This window comes from Scyliorhinus canicula, unplaced genomic scaffold, assembly GCF_902713615.1.
Source record: "Scyliorhinus canicula unplaced genomic scaffold, sScyCan1.1, whole genome shotgun sequence".
In the NCBI taxonomy this organism is placed as follows: Eukaryota; Metazoa; Chordata; class Chondrichthyes; order Carcharhiniformes; family Scyliorhinidae; genus Scyliorhinus; species Scyliorhinus canicula.
In genome coordinates, this window is record NW_024055499.1 from 2243355 (window position 1) to 2261194 (window position 17840).

The window sequence follows — 17840 nt, forward strand, 5'->3', positions numbered from 1 at the left end:
CGTCAGTAGGCACCGTGATAGGAGAAATGAATATGATTTTTTCAGAAGCTGAGCTATCTGAACAGAGTTATTTTGTATTATCTATTTGACGTTTCAATGGTGCATTCATTACCCATGATTCACCGCGGTTGTGAATGTGCCCTATTCACTGCACAGGGGCCCAGTGCGCCGACGCAGCTCTGGGCTTTATCGGGAGCATGCGCGGTTTCATATTGCTCGGAGACCTTCGAGTGCGGTAATGGATTGTTCCGTGGGTGAGAGTCGGTGGGGCGGAAGGAGGAATTAAGCGGGAGTCGGGATGCGGAGGGTGCAGAAACTTTATAAACAGCCGGTGTATGCCCTAGGACCGGCATAAGACCCTGAAGTTCCCGCGTTTGCAGCTGTGGAGCTTTTCCCTGGGATCAGGCCCAATTCCAAGGCCGCCATCTTAGTTCAGAGGTGAGCAGAGCGCATGCGCGGCCATCTTTGTGACGCAACGGTAAGTAGGTCAGTGTTCAGGTGACCAGGAGAGAAAATGTTGGATTCCTGAATTGACAGGGGGCCGGGTTGACCGACACCTCGACATCGCAGAGCGCATGTGCGGCCATCCGAATCACAGAAGAATAAGATTGTAGAATCTGTACAGTGCATATGGAGTCCATGCGGTCCATTGAGTCTGCACAGACCCTTCTAAAGAAAACTCTACAGATGCACTCACCCATCAATCACGCGCTATCTCTGCAACCCCATAATCGAACCTGCACATCCATGCACACTAAGGGGCAGTTTATCATGGCCAATCCACCAAACCCTCACTTCTTTGGACTGTGGGAGAAAACTGGAGGAAAACCATGCAGACACCGGGAGAACTTGCAAACTCCCCACAGACAGTGACTGGAATTGAACCTGGGTTGCTGGCACTGTGAGGCAGCAGTGCTAACCACTGTACCACCATACCATCCGAGCACTGAGGCCTCAGCGCCAGGGACCCAGGTTTGTTTCTGACCTCGGGCGACTGTCTGAGTGGAGTTTGCACATTCTCCCTGTGTCTGCGTGGGTTTCCTCCGGGTGCTCCAGCTTCCTCCCACTGCCCTAAGATGTGCAGGTTGGGTGCCTCGGCCATGCTAAAATTGCCCCTTAATTTGTCCAAAGATTAGGTGGGATTATCGACATTGGGGGAAGTGGGCCTAGATAGGGTGCTTTCAGATGGTTCATGCAGACATGATGGGCTGAATGGCCACATTCTCCACCATTGGGGCTGGTTTAGCTCACTCAGCTAAATCGCTGGCTTTTAAAGCAGACCAAGCAGGCCAGCAGCACGGTTCGATTCCTGTACCAGCCTCCCCGGGCAGGCGCCGGAATGTGGCGACTAGGGGCTTTTCACAGTAACTTCATTGAAGCCTACTCGTGACAATAAGCCATTTTCATTTCATTTCATAGGGATTCTATGTTTCTAATTAGGAGCAGGAAGAGGCCACTTGGACAAACCGGCTCCCTAACCTTTGACTCAGTTGTAGGTAGAAATCTCTCAGAGGGAGAGAATTCTGCCGGCTCTCTGAATCACAATTTCGCCACATCTCTGTCTGAGACTCTTATTTTTAAACTGTCCCTGCAGATTGAGATTTCCTGTGAAGAAAAATCATTTAAGCAGTTACCCTGTCAAGCACCCTCAGAATCTTCAAAACTACCTTTCATTCATCTAACTCCAATCAGTTATAGAGACCCCGTCCAACTTTCCCCCATAAAACCCTTCATACCAGGTATCAGCTGAGTGAATCTTGTCTGAACTGCTTCCAATGTCAGTGTATCCCATATTCTGTAATCCTGCACCAGGAAACCAGAGAGGATGTTATGAATTTATATCCGGACTTTGAAAACTCCTTTCAGAGGGAGTTAGAAGGGGAGGATTTACACACAGCAATCTCAAATTTAAGTTAAAATGTTTCTCTTCATTTCTAACCACAATTGACACATGACTCTTGTAATCTTCTTTTGCAGGGAGTGAGAAGGTTTGAAGACTGAGAATTTTCTCTGATTCCAGTGCTTCTGATATCTTTCCAGCTGCAGCTCCAGCAGGTGGTTTGAAATTTGAAAACAGTGAAATTGTTCCAGAGGTGAGTATTATTGAGCATTCATCTATAATTTAAAGTTTTTAGCATTGTGCTTTGTTATCTGTGCTCTGGTTTCAGGGCTCTGGGGCAGGTTTGTCTCCTTTACTGTGGATCTGAATCCATGTTCACACATTGCTCTGTTTCAGCTCTGCCCTCCCTCATCACCTCTCTGCCATTGTTTAACGTTTTCTGCCTCTAATAGTGGATTTATTTTAACCATGTTTGGTATTTTATTGTTATTTCTTCCAATGTGTCTCAATGAAGATTTCACTGCTGCCCATCGCTTGGCTATGTGCTGCTGATTTACCATCTTTATCTTCCCATGGTCAGGAATTGTTTTTCCTGCACTAGAGATCATTTCTCTTCTGTTCATCAGCTAATATTAACCATCAAATTCTGCACCATATTTATTCCGTGTAATTGAAGATTTGAGATTACTATCAGACCAGCCACGACCTTATTAAATGGTGGAGCAGGATTGAGGGGCTGAATGGCGACTCCTGCTCCTTGTTCTTATGTTTATTGATTCTGTCACCCTGAGATGTTAAATCTGTTTCTCTTGCCACAGTTACTCACTGACATAATAAGTAGTTTCATTTCAGAATATTTTTATTTCAGATTTTCAGCAACCAGTATTTTGCTATTATTTTGTTGCAGACATTTCTCACAGAAGCAAGTCTAGAAGCAGAGATAGACCAATTAAGAACTGATTTGTGTTGGGGGGGGGGGGGCGGGGGCGTTGTTTGTGGAGGTTAGTATCTGGCCTCCAGTTACAGTCCTTTTTCACAGAATCATTGAATGATTACAATGCAGATGGAGGCCATTCAGCCCACCATACCTATGCTGCCTCATCCCACTCCCCTGCCCTTTCTTCACTTCCTTGCAGTGTTTTTTCTTTCCAAGGTCTTGTCCAATTCCCTTTGGTTTGTTCTATCAGTTTGGCTGGAATGGAGATGCAGGAGAAGCTGCTGGGTTTAACCCCGAGGACTTTGTAACCCAGTATTGAGCAATAATTTCAGATGTGAAGTTGTCAAGGGAGGTACGGGGAACGGCACTAAGTCATCATCCTCATTTGGAGATCCGGTGCAGACACAATGGGCCTTCTGCACCCTAACAATTCAGTGATTGGGTGATCTATAATAGTTTGCTCTGTGGCCAGCTGTTCTTAAGAAACTGCCCCCAAAACACTCTCTATGTGCTCATCTGCAGGGAAGCACGGTGTTGCAGTGGTTAGCACTGCTGTTTCACGGCACTGAGGACCTGGGTTCGATCTCAGCCCTGGCTCCCTGTCCGTGTGGAGTTCGCATATTCTCCCCATGTTTGTGTGGGTTTCACCCCCACAACACAAAGATGTGCAGGATAGGTGGATTGGCCGCACTCAATTGGAAAAAATGAACTGGGTACTCTAAATTTAAAAAAACAAATGAGCTCATCTGCCTGGCTACCTTTGCCAATCTGATTTCCACAATCTATATGTGGATAAAAATCACATGATTATTGCAGTACTTTTCTCACAAGCCCTTATTTCTTCCTGTATTCTCCGTCCTACAGTGTGGTTATTGTTAGGGGGTGCCTAGAAACTACTCCCACAAGTGACTTCCTACCTTTATCATTTTCTATCGTTACCCAATGTGATTGTACATCTTGATCTCCAGAACTAAGGTCATCTCTCTCTATTGTAATAATGTCATCCTTAATTAACAGAGCTGCCCCACCGCATATTCCCAGTTTCCTGTCCTTCTGAAACGTCACGCTCCCTTGAATATTCAGGTCCCAGCCTTTGTCATCTTGCAGCCGTGTCTCTGTAATGACTATCAGATCACAGTACCTGGAGTACGGTGCACACTTTTAATCTCCTTCACTAAGGAGGGTGATTCTTGCATTGGGAGCAGTTCAGAGAAGGATCATTGGGCTGATTCCTGGGATGAAGGTGTTGTGTTGTGAGGAAAGGTTGGGCCTGGACTCATTGGAGTTTAGAAATGATCATATTGAAACAAAAAAGATTCTGAGGTAACATGATAGGGGAGATGAAGAGAGGATGTTTCCCCTCATGGGGGATTCAGGAGCGAGTGGGCAGATTGTCAAAATAAAGGGTCCCCATTTCTGATGGAGATGAGGGGAAATGTCTTCCCTCAGAGGGGGGTTAGTCTTTGCAATTCTCTTCCCCAGAGAGAAGTGGAGGCTGCATCATTAAATATATACAAGGCCCAGTTAGAGTTTTGATCAAAAAGGGAGTCGAGGGTTACGGGTGACAGGAAGAAAATGAAGTTCAGGTCACAATCCGATCAGCCATGATCTTATTAAATAGAAAAGCAGGTTTGATGGGCTGAATGGCCTTCTCCTGCTCTTATTTCTGAGGATATAAGATCTCTTGGTCGAGAACAGGAAACGCTGAGTGTTGATCTGGCGATCAGCGTGAATTAGCACCTTCTGGAGAATAGGCAGTGTGTATCTTAGATACAGCAGAGAGAGAATGGAGGGAGAGAGAGAGATAGAGTGTGTTTGTGTGTGAAAGTAACTAGAATTGTCTGTTCTGAATTTTTGAGCTGTACTGACAGTGATGATATTTGTAAACTCCTTTAACAGGATATTCAAAGGCGAGTATTTGCAGCAATAAATCTCAAACCAAACTTCACATCAAGATCTGACGGAGTCGGCCATTTTACCATCAGTGTGACTGGAAAAGCACCGAGACTCCCGCACCAGGGGGAAACCGTGAGGATTGTGGGAAGGGATTCACTTCCCCATCTGAGCTGGAAACTCATCGACTCACTCACACAAGAGACCGTTCACCTGCTCTGTGTGGGAAAGGATTTACTGCTTCATCCAACCTGCTGACACACCAGTGAGGTCACAGCGGGGTCACACTGTTCACCTGCTCTGTGGAGGAAGGGAGTTACTACTTCATCCAGTCTACGCAAACACCAGCAAGTTCACACTGGGGAGAGATTTGTCCTTTCATTCATTCTGCTTACACACTGGCAACTTCACACTGAGATGCCGTTTATCTGCTCCGTGTGCGGGAAGGGATTCGGAGATTCATCCAAACTGCTCACACACTCCCGAATTCACACTGGGGAGAGGCCGTTCACCTGTTCTGACTGTGGGAAGGGATTCGCTCAGTTATGCAGCCTGCTGAGGCACCAGCGAATTCACACTCAGGAGATGCCGTTTATCTGCTCCGTGTGTGGGAAGGGATTCGGCGATTCATCCAACCTGCACACACACTCCCGAGTTCACACTGGGGAGAGGCCATACACCTGTTCTGACTGTGGGAAGGGATTCTCTCAGTTGTCCAGCCTGCTGAGACACCAGCGAGTTCACTCTGGGGAGAGACCATTCACCTGCTCCGTGTGTCGGAAGGGATTTGGAGATCCATCCAGCCTGAGCAGACACCAGCGAATTCACACTGGGGAGAAGCCATTTACTTGTTCCGTTTGTGGAAACAGATTTGTTGATTCAATCCACCTGCAGAGACACCAGCGGGTTCACACTGGGGAGAAGCCGTTCACCTGCTCAGTGTGTGGGAAAGGATTCACTCAGTTAACCAACCTGCAGACACACCAGCGAGTACACACTGGGGAGAGGCCGTTCACCTGCTCTGTGTGTGGGAAGAGATTTGTTAATTCATCCAACTTGTTAACACACCAGCGACTTCACACTGATGAGAAGCCGTTTATCTGCTCCGTGTGTGAGAAAGGATTCAGAAGTACAGCCCACCTGCAGAAACACCAGCGAGTTCACAAGTCATTACAGGGGTTGGATTCTGCTGTTGCTGCTGTTAATCACATCCAGGACTGACCCACGTTCATTCTGACAGTGGGTGAAGTGGGAGGGTCGGGGGAGGTTTCTTTCTGTTGCACTGGCCAGTGTCCCAATTTTAAGAGCAAAGCTACTGATCAGCTGTTCTGGAGGAATTTGCATACGTGCAGTGCGGTTAGCCTAAGTTGAAGGTGGTTTGTGGAAGGGCTGTTGGCAAGTGACAGTCTGGCACGGAGTCTGTCCCTGTTGCTCAGAAGGGAAGGGGGCAAAGGAGTAGAACATTAGTAATTGGGGACTCAATAGTCAGGGGCACAGATAGGAGATTTTGTGGGAGCGAGAGAGACTCACGTTTGGTATGTTGCCTCCCAGGTGCAAGGGTACGTGATGTCTCGGATCGTGTTTTCCGGGTCCTTAAGGGGGAGGGGGAGCAGCCCCAAGTCGTAGTCCACATTGGCACTAACGACATAGGTAGGAAAGGGGACAAGGATGTCGGGCAGGCCTTTAGGGAGCTAGGATGGACGCTCAGAGCGAGAACAAACAGAGTTGTTATCTCTGGGTTGTTGCCCGTGCCACGTGATAGTGAGATGAGGAATAGGGAGAGAGAGCAATTAAACACGTGGCTACAGGGATGGTGCAGGCGGGAGGGTTTCAGATTTCTGGATAACTGGGGCTCTTTCTGGGGAAGGTGGGACCTCTATAGACAGGATGGTCTACATCTGAACCTGAGGGGCACCAATATCCTGGGGGGGAGATTTGTTAGTGCTCTTTGGGGGGGTTTAAACTAATTCAGCAGGGGCATGGGAACCTGGATTGTAGTTTTGGGGTACGGGAGATTGAGAGTATAGAGGTCAGGAGCACAGATTTGACTTCGCAGGAGGGTGCCAGTGTTCAGGTAGGTGGTTTGAAGTGTGTCTACTTCAATGCCAGGAGTATACGAAATAAGGTAGGAGAACTGGCAGCATGGGTTTGTACCTGGGACTTCAACGTTGTGGCCATTTCAGAGACATGGATAGAGCAGGGACAGGAATGGTTGTTGCAGGTTCCGGGGTTTAGGTGTTTTAGTAAGCTCAGAGAAGGGGGCAAAAGAGGGGGAGGTGTGGCGCTGCTAGTCAAGGACAGTATTACAGTGGCGGAAAGGATGCTAGATGGGGATTCTTCTTCTGAGGTAGTATGGGCTGAGGTTAGAAACAGGAAAGGAGAGGTCACCCTGTTGGGAGTTTTCTATAGGCCACCTAATAGTTCTAGGGATGTAGAGGAAAGGATGGCGAAGATGATTCTGGAAAAGAGCGAAAGTAACAGGGTAGTTGTTATGGGAGACTTTAACTTTCCAAATATTGACTGGAAAAGATATAGTTCGAGTACATTAGATGGGTCGTTCTTTGTACAATGTGTGCAGGAGGGTTTCCTGACACAATATGTTGACAGGCCAACAAGAGGCGAGGCCACATTGGATTTGGTTTTGGGTAATGAACCAGGCCAGGTTTTAGATCTGGAGGAAGGTGAGCACTTTGGAAACAGTGACCACAATTCGGTGACCTTTACGTTAGTGATGGAAAGGGATAAGTATACCCCGCAGGGCAAGAGTTATAGCTGGGGGAAGGGCAATTATGATGCCATTAGACATGACTTAGGATGTGTTGGTTGGAGAAGTAGGCTGCAAGGGTTGGGCACACTGGATATGTGGAGCTTGTTCAAGGAACAGCTATTGCATGTTCTTGATAAGTACGTACCAGTCAGGCAGGGAGGAAGGGGTCGAGCGAGGGAACTGTGGTTTACCAAAGAAGTGGAATCTCTTGTTAAGAGGAAGAAGGAGGCCTATGTGAAGATGAGGCATGAAGTTTCAGTTGGGGCGCTTGATAGTTACAAGGAAGCGAGGAAGGATCTAAAGAGAGAGCTGAGACGAGCAAGGAGGGGACATGAGAAGTCTTTGGCAGGTAGGATCAAGGAAAACCCAAAAGCTTTCTATAGGTATGTCAGGAATAAAAGAATGACTAGGATAAGGGTAGGGCCAGTCAAGGACAGTGGTGGGAAGTTGTGTGTGGAGGCTGAGGAGATAAGCGAGATACTAAATGAATACTTTTCGTCAGTATTCACTCAAGAAAAAGATAATATTGTGGAGGAGAATGCTGAGACCCAGACTATTAGAATAGATGGCATTGAGGTGCGTAGGGAAGAAGTGTTGGCAATTCTGGACAAGGTGAAAATAGATAAGTCCCCGGGGCCGGATGGGATTTATCCTAGGATTCTCTGGGAAGCCAGGGAAGAGATTGCTGAGCCTTTGGCTTTGATTTTTAGGTCATCATTGGCTACAGGAATAGTGCCAGAGGACTGGAGGATAGCAAATGTGGTCCCTTTGTTCAAAAAGGGGAGTAGAGATAACCCCGGTAACTATAGGCCGGTGAGCCTAACGTCTGTGGTGGGTAAGGTCTTGGAGAGGATTATAAAAGATACGATTTATAATCATCTAGATAGGAATAATATGATTAGGGATAGTCAGCATGGTTTTGTGAAGGGTAGGTCATGCCTCACAAACCTTATCGAGTTCTTTGAGAAGGTGACTGAACAAGTAGACGAGGGTAGAGCAGTTGATGTGGTGTATATGGATTTCAGTAAAGCGTTTGATAAGGTTCCCCACGGTCGGCTATTGCGGAAAATACGGAGGCTGGGGATTGAGGGTGAATTAGAGATGTGGATCAGAAGTTGGCTAGTTGAAAGAAGACAGAGTGGTAGTTGATGGGAAATGTTCAGAATGGAGTTCAGTTACGAGTGGCGTACCACAAGGATCTGTTCTGGGGCTGTTGCTGTTTGTCATTTTTATAAATGACATAGAGGAGGGCGCAGAAGGATGGGTGAGTAAATTTGCAGACGACACTAAAGTCGGTGGAGTTGTAGACAGTGCGGAAGGATGTTGCAGGTTACAGAGGGACATAGATAAGCTGCCGAGCTGGGCTGAGAGGTGGCAAATGGAGTTTAATGTGGAGAAGTGCGAGGTGATTCACTTTGGAAAGAATAACAGGAATGCGGAATATTTGGCTAATGGTAAAATTCTTGGTAGTGTGGATGAGCAGAGGGATCTTGGTGTCCATGTACATAGATCCCTGAAAGTTGCCACCCAGGTTGATAGGGTTGTGAAGAAGGCCTATGGTGTGTTGGCCTTTATTGGTAGAGGGATTGAGTTCCGGAGCCAAGAGGTCATGTTGCAGTTGTACAAAACTCTAGTACGGCCGCATTTGGAGTATTGCGTACAGTTCTGGTCGCCTCATTATAGGAAGGACGTGGCAGCTTTGGAACGGGTGCAGAGGAGATTTACCAGGATGTTGCCTGGTATGGAGGGAAAATCTTATGAGGAAAGGCTGATGGACTTGAGGTTGTTTTCGTTAGAGAGAAGAAGGTTAAGAGGTGACTTAATAGAGGCATACAAAATGATCAGAGGGTTAGATAGGGTGGACAGCGAGAGCCTTCTCCCGCGGATGGGGGTGGGTAGCACGAGGGGACATAGCCTTAAATTGAGGGGTAATAGATATAGAACAGAGGTCAGAGGTGGGTTTTTTACGCAAAGAGTGGTGAGGCCGTGGAATGCCCTACCTGCAACAGTAGTGAACTCGCCAACATTGAGGGCATTTAAAAGTTTATTGGATAAGCATATGGATGATACGGGCATAGTGTAGGTTAGATGGCCTTTAGTTTTTTTCCATGTCGGTGCAAGATCGAGGGCCGAAGGGCCTGTACTGCGCTGTATCGTTCTATGTTCTATGTTCTCATTTCTGTCGGCTGAATCTCTGAGCGAGGGCACATTTCTACTGAAATGATCCACAGAAGGAAATGCATTAATTTTATCCTGGACAGTTCTGATGAATGTAGGAAATTTTTATACATTCAATTTTATATATATTGCAGAAATATTTTTGAAAATCTACATTTACAGTATCACTATACTCTGCATCACCCAATATCTATGTCTATGCATTTACATTGTGTATTTATCGTATGTCCTATGTTATTTCACGCAAGGAACGATCTGCCTGGATTGTATGCAGAACAATAGTTTTCACTATCTCTGCACATGTGACAATAAATCTGAATCTAACATACAGGCAGATGGTATGCCTGCAAAAGATGCAATTAAAATTTTGTAAAAATGGGATAATCATTGAATCTAACCATTTAATTGTTTTCCTAAATTGGGCGAATGAAATCTAGTTTATAGAAAGGTTCACTGGGGTTTAAGATAATTGAGGAGTTGTGTTTAGCCTTATTAAAATGGCAATAAGACAGTTAGCGGGGTAGCAAAATGTAACTAATGAGTCAAAGACAGAAAGCTGAAAGGTCTCTCACTTCTACTGAAAGCAACTCTACACAGAGGACAGCAAAGATCCCTGTGTTTGCTAACTTTATTTCCAAGTGGCTTTGATTAATTGGAGAATAAGAAGCTCTCGGGTAGTAATTAAGAATAGGTTACCTGTTAATTGCAGCTATTCTCTGTGATGTCAGTGTAGTTGGTACTGTGTTAATAATAAAGTTTGTTTTAATATAAAAGATCGCTGTCAGTCAGTGGAATCACTCGTGGGATGAAGTATCTTTTCCTCACAGTTTTACAAATTGAAAAACGTTGGAGTCTCGTCCGGATTCCTAATATAAATAGGGGTCTGGTCTGGTATCCATAACACAGTAAATAAATGATGCAAAGTTGGGTGGGAGGGTGAACTGTGAGGAGAGACGCTTCAGCAGGATTTGGACAGGCTGAGTGAGTGGGTATATACATGGTAGGTGCAGTATAATGTGGATAAATGTGCAGTTTCAGCTTTGGTCGCAAAAACAGGAAAGCAAATTATTTGTTGAATGGGTGTAAATTGGGAGAGGTGGATACTCAGCGAGACTTTGGTGTCCTCGTGTATCAAACGCTGAAAGTAAGTGCTCAGGTACAGCAGGCAGTAAAGAAGGCAAATGGTATGTGGGCCTTCATAGCGAGAGGATTTGAGGATAGGAATAGGGATGTTTTACTGTGATTGTACAGGGCATTGGTTCGGCAAAACCTGATGTATTGTGTTCAGATTTTGTGTCCTTATCTGAGGAAGGAGGTTCTTCCTATGGAGGGAGTACAGCAAAGGTTTATCAGGCTGATTCCTGGGATGGTGGGACTGTCATATGAGGAGAGACTAAGTCAGTGAGGGTTATATTTATTGGAGTTTAGAAGAGGGAGAGGGGATCTCATCGAAACTTACAGAATTCTAACAGGATTAGACAGGGGAGATTCAGAAAGAATGTCCCGATGGTGGGGGAGTCCAGAACTAGTGGTCACAGTTTGGGGATAAGGGGTGAACCTTTTAGAACTGAGGTGAGGGGAAATTTCTTCACCAGAGAGTAGTTAATCTGTGGAATTCACTCCCAAGAAAAGTAGTTGAGGCCAAAACGCTGTTTAATTTCACGAAGGAATTAGATTTAGCTGCGGCGGGGTGGGGGTGGAGGCAGGATCGGGGTATTGAATTTGATGATTAGCCATGATCATAATGAATGGGGGAGCAGGCTCGAATGGCCTCCTCCTATTTTCTGTGTATATTTGAAGTAAATAGTCTTTTTCTTACCACTACAGGTGTCTTGTCTTTCAGCTGTCCTCATTCCGGAGGTTAGCCGCACTCTGAACCATCTTTCTCCACTGACATTTAATTTGTTAATTTAATTAATATCTATTTGAATTTGGTGGACTTTTCATTGTTAGATTGATGCCCTCCCCTTGAGGGAAAGTGAGTGAGAGGGGTTGGCAGGCTCTTTAACAGAAAGCCAGTCCCTCTAAGGCCATTGGCAAAGGAGCTAGAGGGAGAAGAGATTTCATTTTTCACAGCGAGTTGTTCTGATCTGCCTGAAAGCAGATTCAATAGTTTCTTTCCAAAGCGTAAGTACTTGAAAGGGAAGAATTTGCAGGGCTGTGGGGGAAGAGCTGAGCAGGTGGATGAATCGGAGTCCTTTCAAAGAGATAACAGGGGCATGATGGACCAAATGGATTCCTCCTGCAGCCTGTGAATCTGAGCCTCCTCTTTTTGTGCAGGTTAAAAGGGACAAATTCCATTTCAGCCCCTTCCCTGTTTATGTATTTAAAGAGAAGATATAACAATGTTTTCCTCTGTGTATTTTAAACATTGAAGTCTTGCACGGCCGAATATAGTCAACAACCTTCCCTTAGCTCTCTCTGGACACAGCAAGAAAGCGTTCGCTTAACAATAGCGGGTTCCACTGAATATGATCTAACCACAACAACAAAAACAACATTCATTTGTATAGTACCTTTAAACTTCCCCAAGAGCTTCACAAATGTGAATACCAAAGAGAATTTGACACTGAACCACAGAGGCAGGTTTAAAACAGAGTCGTTAATTTAATGGCAGTTAATGCAGGTCAGGGAAAGCTGGGGATGATCGGTGAATGGAACTCAGTGAGAGTTGAGAGGGCAGCAGAGTTTCTCTATTAAAGAAAACTGGGACAGTTCTGTACATTTCCCATCATACTTTATGGCTAAAGTTCAGCTGACATCACAGCATTCCATTGGGATTGTGGAATCTACTGATGTCATCACATTCTATTGTGATGTCATAAAATGACATCAGCCTTTTTGTGATTCCATAATCAGCTGACACCAGACTGGGCGTGTGGGATTAGCTGATGGCAGCACATTCCTCAATCATGTACAGTGAGCAGAATTTATTTATTTTTAAAATTTATACATAGAATTTGTACTACATGTATATAAGGGGAGTTTAGTAAGTGAACAGTTAAGCTCTGAGTGGGAGATGGAGCGGAAGGAAGTCTGAGCAGCTGGGAAAAGAAGAACAAAAAGGTTGATTGGATCTCCATACTGGATTCCCCCAGAGGTGGCGAATCCGGCCGTGAGAGATCCAGAGGTGGGGAATCCAGCCGTGAGAGATCCAGAGGTGGGGAATCCAGCCGTGAGAGATCCAGAGGTGGGGAATCCAGCCGTGAGAGATCCAGAGGTGGAGAATCCAGTCGAGAGATCCAGAGGTGGGGAATCCAGCAGCGAGAGATCCAGAGGCGGGGAATCTAGCAGCGAGAGATCCAGAGGTGGGAAATCCAGCAGTCAGAGATCCAGAGGTGGGGAATCCAGCAGTGAGAGATCCAGAGGTGGGGAATCCAGCAGAGAGATCCAGAGGTGGGGAATCCAGCATGTGAGAGATTCAGAGGTAGGGAATCCAGCAGTGAGAGATCCAGAGATGGGGAATCTAGCCGTGAGAGATCCAGAGGTAGGGAATCCAGTAGTGAGAGATTCAGAGGTGTGGAATCCAGCAGTGAGAGATCCAGAGGCTGTGACTCTTTCTAAAGTATAAATTTAGAGTACCCAATTCATTTTTTCCAATTAAGGGCAATTTAGTGTGGCTAATCCACCTAGCCTGCACATCTTTGGGTGGTGAGGGTGAAATCTACGCAAACATGGGGAGAATGCAAACTCCACACGGACAATGACCCAGAACCGGGATTGAACCTGGGACCACGGAGCCGTGAGGCAGCAGGGCTAACCCACTGCGTCACCGGGCTGCCCCCAGAGGCTGTGACTCTTGGGGCTGCCTGTGGGAATGGGCTGCGGGGAGACATCTGTCTGAAGAGACTTCAGTCAACCTCCTGTAGGAGGTAAATAATTGAATCTGTACCTGAGTCTATCTGGGGATTGTAACAACAGAGATATTTCTCCAGTTGTAATGGTACATATTGGGTATATTAATTTTGGTCCTGCTGTAAAGTACATGTATTATTTCTGTTCTTGTAATGCAATACTGTTATGATGTTAAATAAAAGCAAATTACTGCAGATGCTGGAATCTGAAACCAAAAGGGAAAAATGCTGGAAAATCTCAGCAAGTCCGGCAGCATCTGTAAGGAGAGAAAAAAACTAATGTTTCGAGTCCAGATAGTTATGTTATATATTTCCAGTCAGAGAGATGTTGCAGCATAGAGGGAGTGTATTCTGAAACTCAAATCCAAGCCAACTCTCTGTAGAGCAATCCAACCAGTCCCATTCTCCCTCTGTATCGCTGCCCTGCAAGTTTATTTCATTGAAATGACCATCCAGTATAATTTTGAAATCATGAATTGTCTCTGCTTCCACCATCCACATACAGAGTGAGTTCCAGTTTATGACCACTTGCTGTCCACGTAAAGCTTGTCCTCACATTCTCCAGTTATCGCTAATTAAGTAATATTGTATTTTACACACTGTTAGTCCAGTTATATATACAAAAATGGGATGCATATGTATAAAGTATATATAAAGGCAGGAGGTTTAGAGGAGATGTGAGGAAAACCTGTTTTACCCAGAGGGTGATTGGAGTCTGGAACTTGCTGCCTGAAAGGGTGGTGAAGGCAGAGACTCCAATAACATTGAGGTGTTTAGATGTGCACATGTGATGTCAGGGCCGACAAGGCTATGGGACAAGTGCTGGGAAACGGGATTACAACAGTTTGGTGGTTATTTTTGACCAGTGCAGCCACAATGGTTTGAAGGGTCTTCACTGTGCTGTAGACCTCGAGGACTATGGCCTTGGAAAGGCTGCAGGGATTCAGTACGGTGACAGGAATGAGGAGCTTCAGTGATGTGAACACAGTGGAGGGGCCGGTTTTCTTCTCCTTGGAGTAATGAAGATGAGATTTGACAGAGATATTCAAGATCGTAAATAGTTCACATTGAATAAATAAAGATAAACTGTTTTCACAGACCAAAGGGTTGTTAACCAGAGGACACACACCAGGAGGCATAGTGGCGCAGTGGTTAGCACTGCTGCCTCATGGTGCTGAGGAACTGAGATCGATCCCGGCCCCAGGTCACAGTTGAGTTTGCACATTCTCCCCGTGTGTGTGTGGATTTCACCCCCACAACCCAAAGATGTGCAGGGTCAGTGGATTGGACACACTCAATTGCACCTTAATTAGAGTTTCTTTTAAAAAATTGAAACCAGAGGTCACAGATTTAAGGTGATTGACATAAAGGTCAGAGAGGAAGATTGAATGAGGTGTTGTTAACCGGAATGCACTTCCTGAAAGGCTGGTGGAAGCAGATTCATCAAAGGGAGTTGGATAAATACTGGAAAGGACTAGTTTGCAGGGTTCATGGGAAAGGGCAAGATAGTGGGACTAATTGAGTAGTTCTTTCAAAGAGCCAGCACGGGCTCGATGATCAGAATGGCCTTCTGTGCAGTGAGATTCTGTGATCACAGATAAATGTGTGCTCCCCGTGTCTGTGTGGGTCTCACCCCCTTTGATAAAGCGAGAGGACTCCAACGAGTTTCTTAAAAGTCATTTTTTATATTCAGCAACAGCAATATTCCCACAGAGCCGGGTTACAATTCACCGGCTCCTCTCTCCTTTTTAGCTGGCTCGACAGTGGCCGGCCTTTTATCCCAGTACTGGGTTAACTCAGTTTAATGAGCGCAGGGAAACAATCATCCCCAGCTGGAGGAGTCCTGTATAGGTTATCAAACCCCCACAACCCAAACATATGTGCAGGCTAGGTGAATTGGCGATGCTAAATTGCCCCTTAAATAATTGGAGAAAAAGAATTGGGTACTCTAAATTTATTAAGAAATAAATGTGTCTTCAATATGTACAGTAATGTCTGGATTTCCCATCATTCCCTGCTATCTCTTGAATTCAGCCAATTGCTTTGCTCTTCCCCCACAGCTCTGCAAATTCCTCTCTTTTAAGTATTTACCCTTTGGAAAGAAACATTGAATGTTTTCAGGCAGATCAGAACTCACTGCGTCAAAAAACAAAATAAAATATCACCCTCTGGCTCCTTTGCCAATGACCTTGGAGGTCCTCACTTTCTGTTAAAGAAACTGCCAACTCCTCTCACCCACTTTCCCGAAAGAGCATCAATCTAATCATGAAAAGTCCAGAAAAATCTAATATTTCTACTGATAAAAGTTTATTAATGAAACTGAACATGATTAAAAAGAAAAGGAAATTACTTGAGGATGAAAGACAACCAGAGTAACAGGATGTTCACAATGTTCTGGGTCCCAAATGGTTTCCCTTTGGCTGCTCTGAAATGAAATGAAAATTGCTTATTGTCACGAGTAGGCTTCGTTGAAGTTACTGTGAAAAGCCCCTAGTCGCCACATTCCGGCGCCTGTTCGGGGAGGTTGGTACGGGAACCGTGTTCCCGTGACTCCCTGCTTTGGACACGGGGGTACTGAACCCTGGAGGTCGCATCACCATCAGACATGGTCACCACCACCAGGCAGCATGGTGGCGCAGTGGTTAACATTGCTGCCTCACAGCACTGAGGTCCCAGGTTCGATCCCGGCTCTGGGTCACTGTCTGTGTGGAGTTTGCACATTCTACCTGTGTTTGCGTGGGTTTCACCCCCACAACACCCAAAGATATGCAGCTTAAGTGGATTGGCCATGCTAAATTGCCCCTTAATTGGAAAAAATGAATTGGGTATAAAAAAAGACACCGCCCCCTCCAGTGCCCCATTTCGAACCCAGGGCCTCAGCCCATTAGCAGCAGTGCTAGCCACTGTGCCGTCATGCTGCCCACCTCTCTGATTAACTACCACTCCAGCCAGGTGACATCCTGGTAAATGTCTGCACCCTTTCCAGTGGTATGACATCCCTCCTGCAATGCAGATTCCAGAACTGCACACAAGACTCTAACTGTGCCAAACCAACATTTTATTCAGTTCCAACATAACCTCCCTGCTCTGAAACTCTGTGCCCCGGCTAATAAAGGCAAGTATACTTTGCCATCGAAATTAAAATGCCCATAAAAAAATGGTCATGTCGAGATTGCGAAGGCAACCAATTCTCAAATTCGGCCAGGAACACATTCCCCACTCTCCTCAAGGGACCTGGTGTGCCGGCATACTCTGTCCGGCCCCAACTCTGAGTCGGTCAGAATAATCAACACACCGTGCAACAGGATTTTGTATTCATATGAGCCCTCACCGGGTAGTTTGCCCCATCGAGCAAAAGGATTCTCATCTCCGCTTCCACTATTCTCTCAAGGATATTTCGCAGTTCATCAAACTGAGCAGCAACAAGCTGCGTCACGGAGCAGAGACTATCGGCCACGACATCCTTCCTAATGGCAGCCACCATCACAATGTCAACAGCACAGCCGGGGTGTAGGCCTGCTCACCAGCAAAACCACCACTGCAGGCTGGGCCCACCCCAACCACTGAGTCCTCAACTCGGATCCTCATCGCTAAAGTCCAGCCAGGATCTTCCAGGGACATAGTACAAGTCACGTGCTTCAAAAGGAAGTAATTATGTAATGTCCATCCAGATTAAAAACAAGGATTAAAAGATGAGAAGCGCCAGAGCTCGAGAAAATGCAGCCGCTTCCTGTGCTCACATGTCCACCCCCTTCCTTGTTTTGCAGTTCGATGAGGGTCAGAGTTCTAACTGCCCCCACCGGGGGTTGAAGGTAAGATGGTGGACAGCGCAGGCTGCGTGCCTGGAGCTACTGTTTCCCGGAGATCCAGCAGAGACTGCCAGAGTTCAATTCCACAGGACAATGTTACAAGTGTGAGCAGCTTGGGGAAGGCCTTCCACCATTTCTCCGAGATGTTGAATAACGGATCATTTTCCCAGGGCTGGAAGCTCGAGGCATTCAGTTGTAATCAGGGTTCCTTTTATTCTTCAAGACACTGGTTTCATGTTCAAACCTTTGCTTCAGAACAGTTAATGTGAGGCCATTGGCACCATTATTGAGGGTAGCCATGATGTTTGAAACAAACCTGTTGGATTGTAACCTGGTGTTGTAAGACTTCTTACCATTATTGAAGATTAGGATTTGCAACCAGATGGCTTTGTTGGTAACTGGTTGGGGCAGACAGACCCACCGTTTGCTGGGCCACTGTGTGGCTTAGCTGGAATGTTCATGTGATGCAAGATGTGTTACATTCCAGGACATCTGGGGTGTTAGCCTTTGTTCACTTTGAAACTCCTCAGAAACTTCCAGAACCCAGCATGTGACCTGCTGG

The 17840-nt window shown here is 46.0% G+C and overlaps 1 protein-coding gene across 1 annotated transcript in view; it reads left to right on the forward strand.

The window, feature by feature from the left end:
* Nucleotides 1–226: 226 nt before the first annotated feature.
* LOC119960416 (oocyte zinc finger protein XlCOF6-like) overlaps nt 227–17840 on the forward strand; it is a 60790-nt gene continuing 43176 nt past the window's right edge. The window contains exons 1-3 of the mRNA XM_038788130.1: nt 227–438; nt 1978–2093; nt 4677–5799. Coding sequence (XP_038644058.1) covers nt 5088–5799 — 712 coding nt within the window. The 5' untranslated portion in view covers nt 227–438; nt 1978–2093; nt 4677–5087. The remainder of the gene's footprint in view (nt 439–1977; nt 2094–4676; nt 5800–17840) is intronic.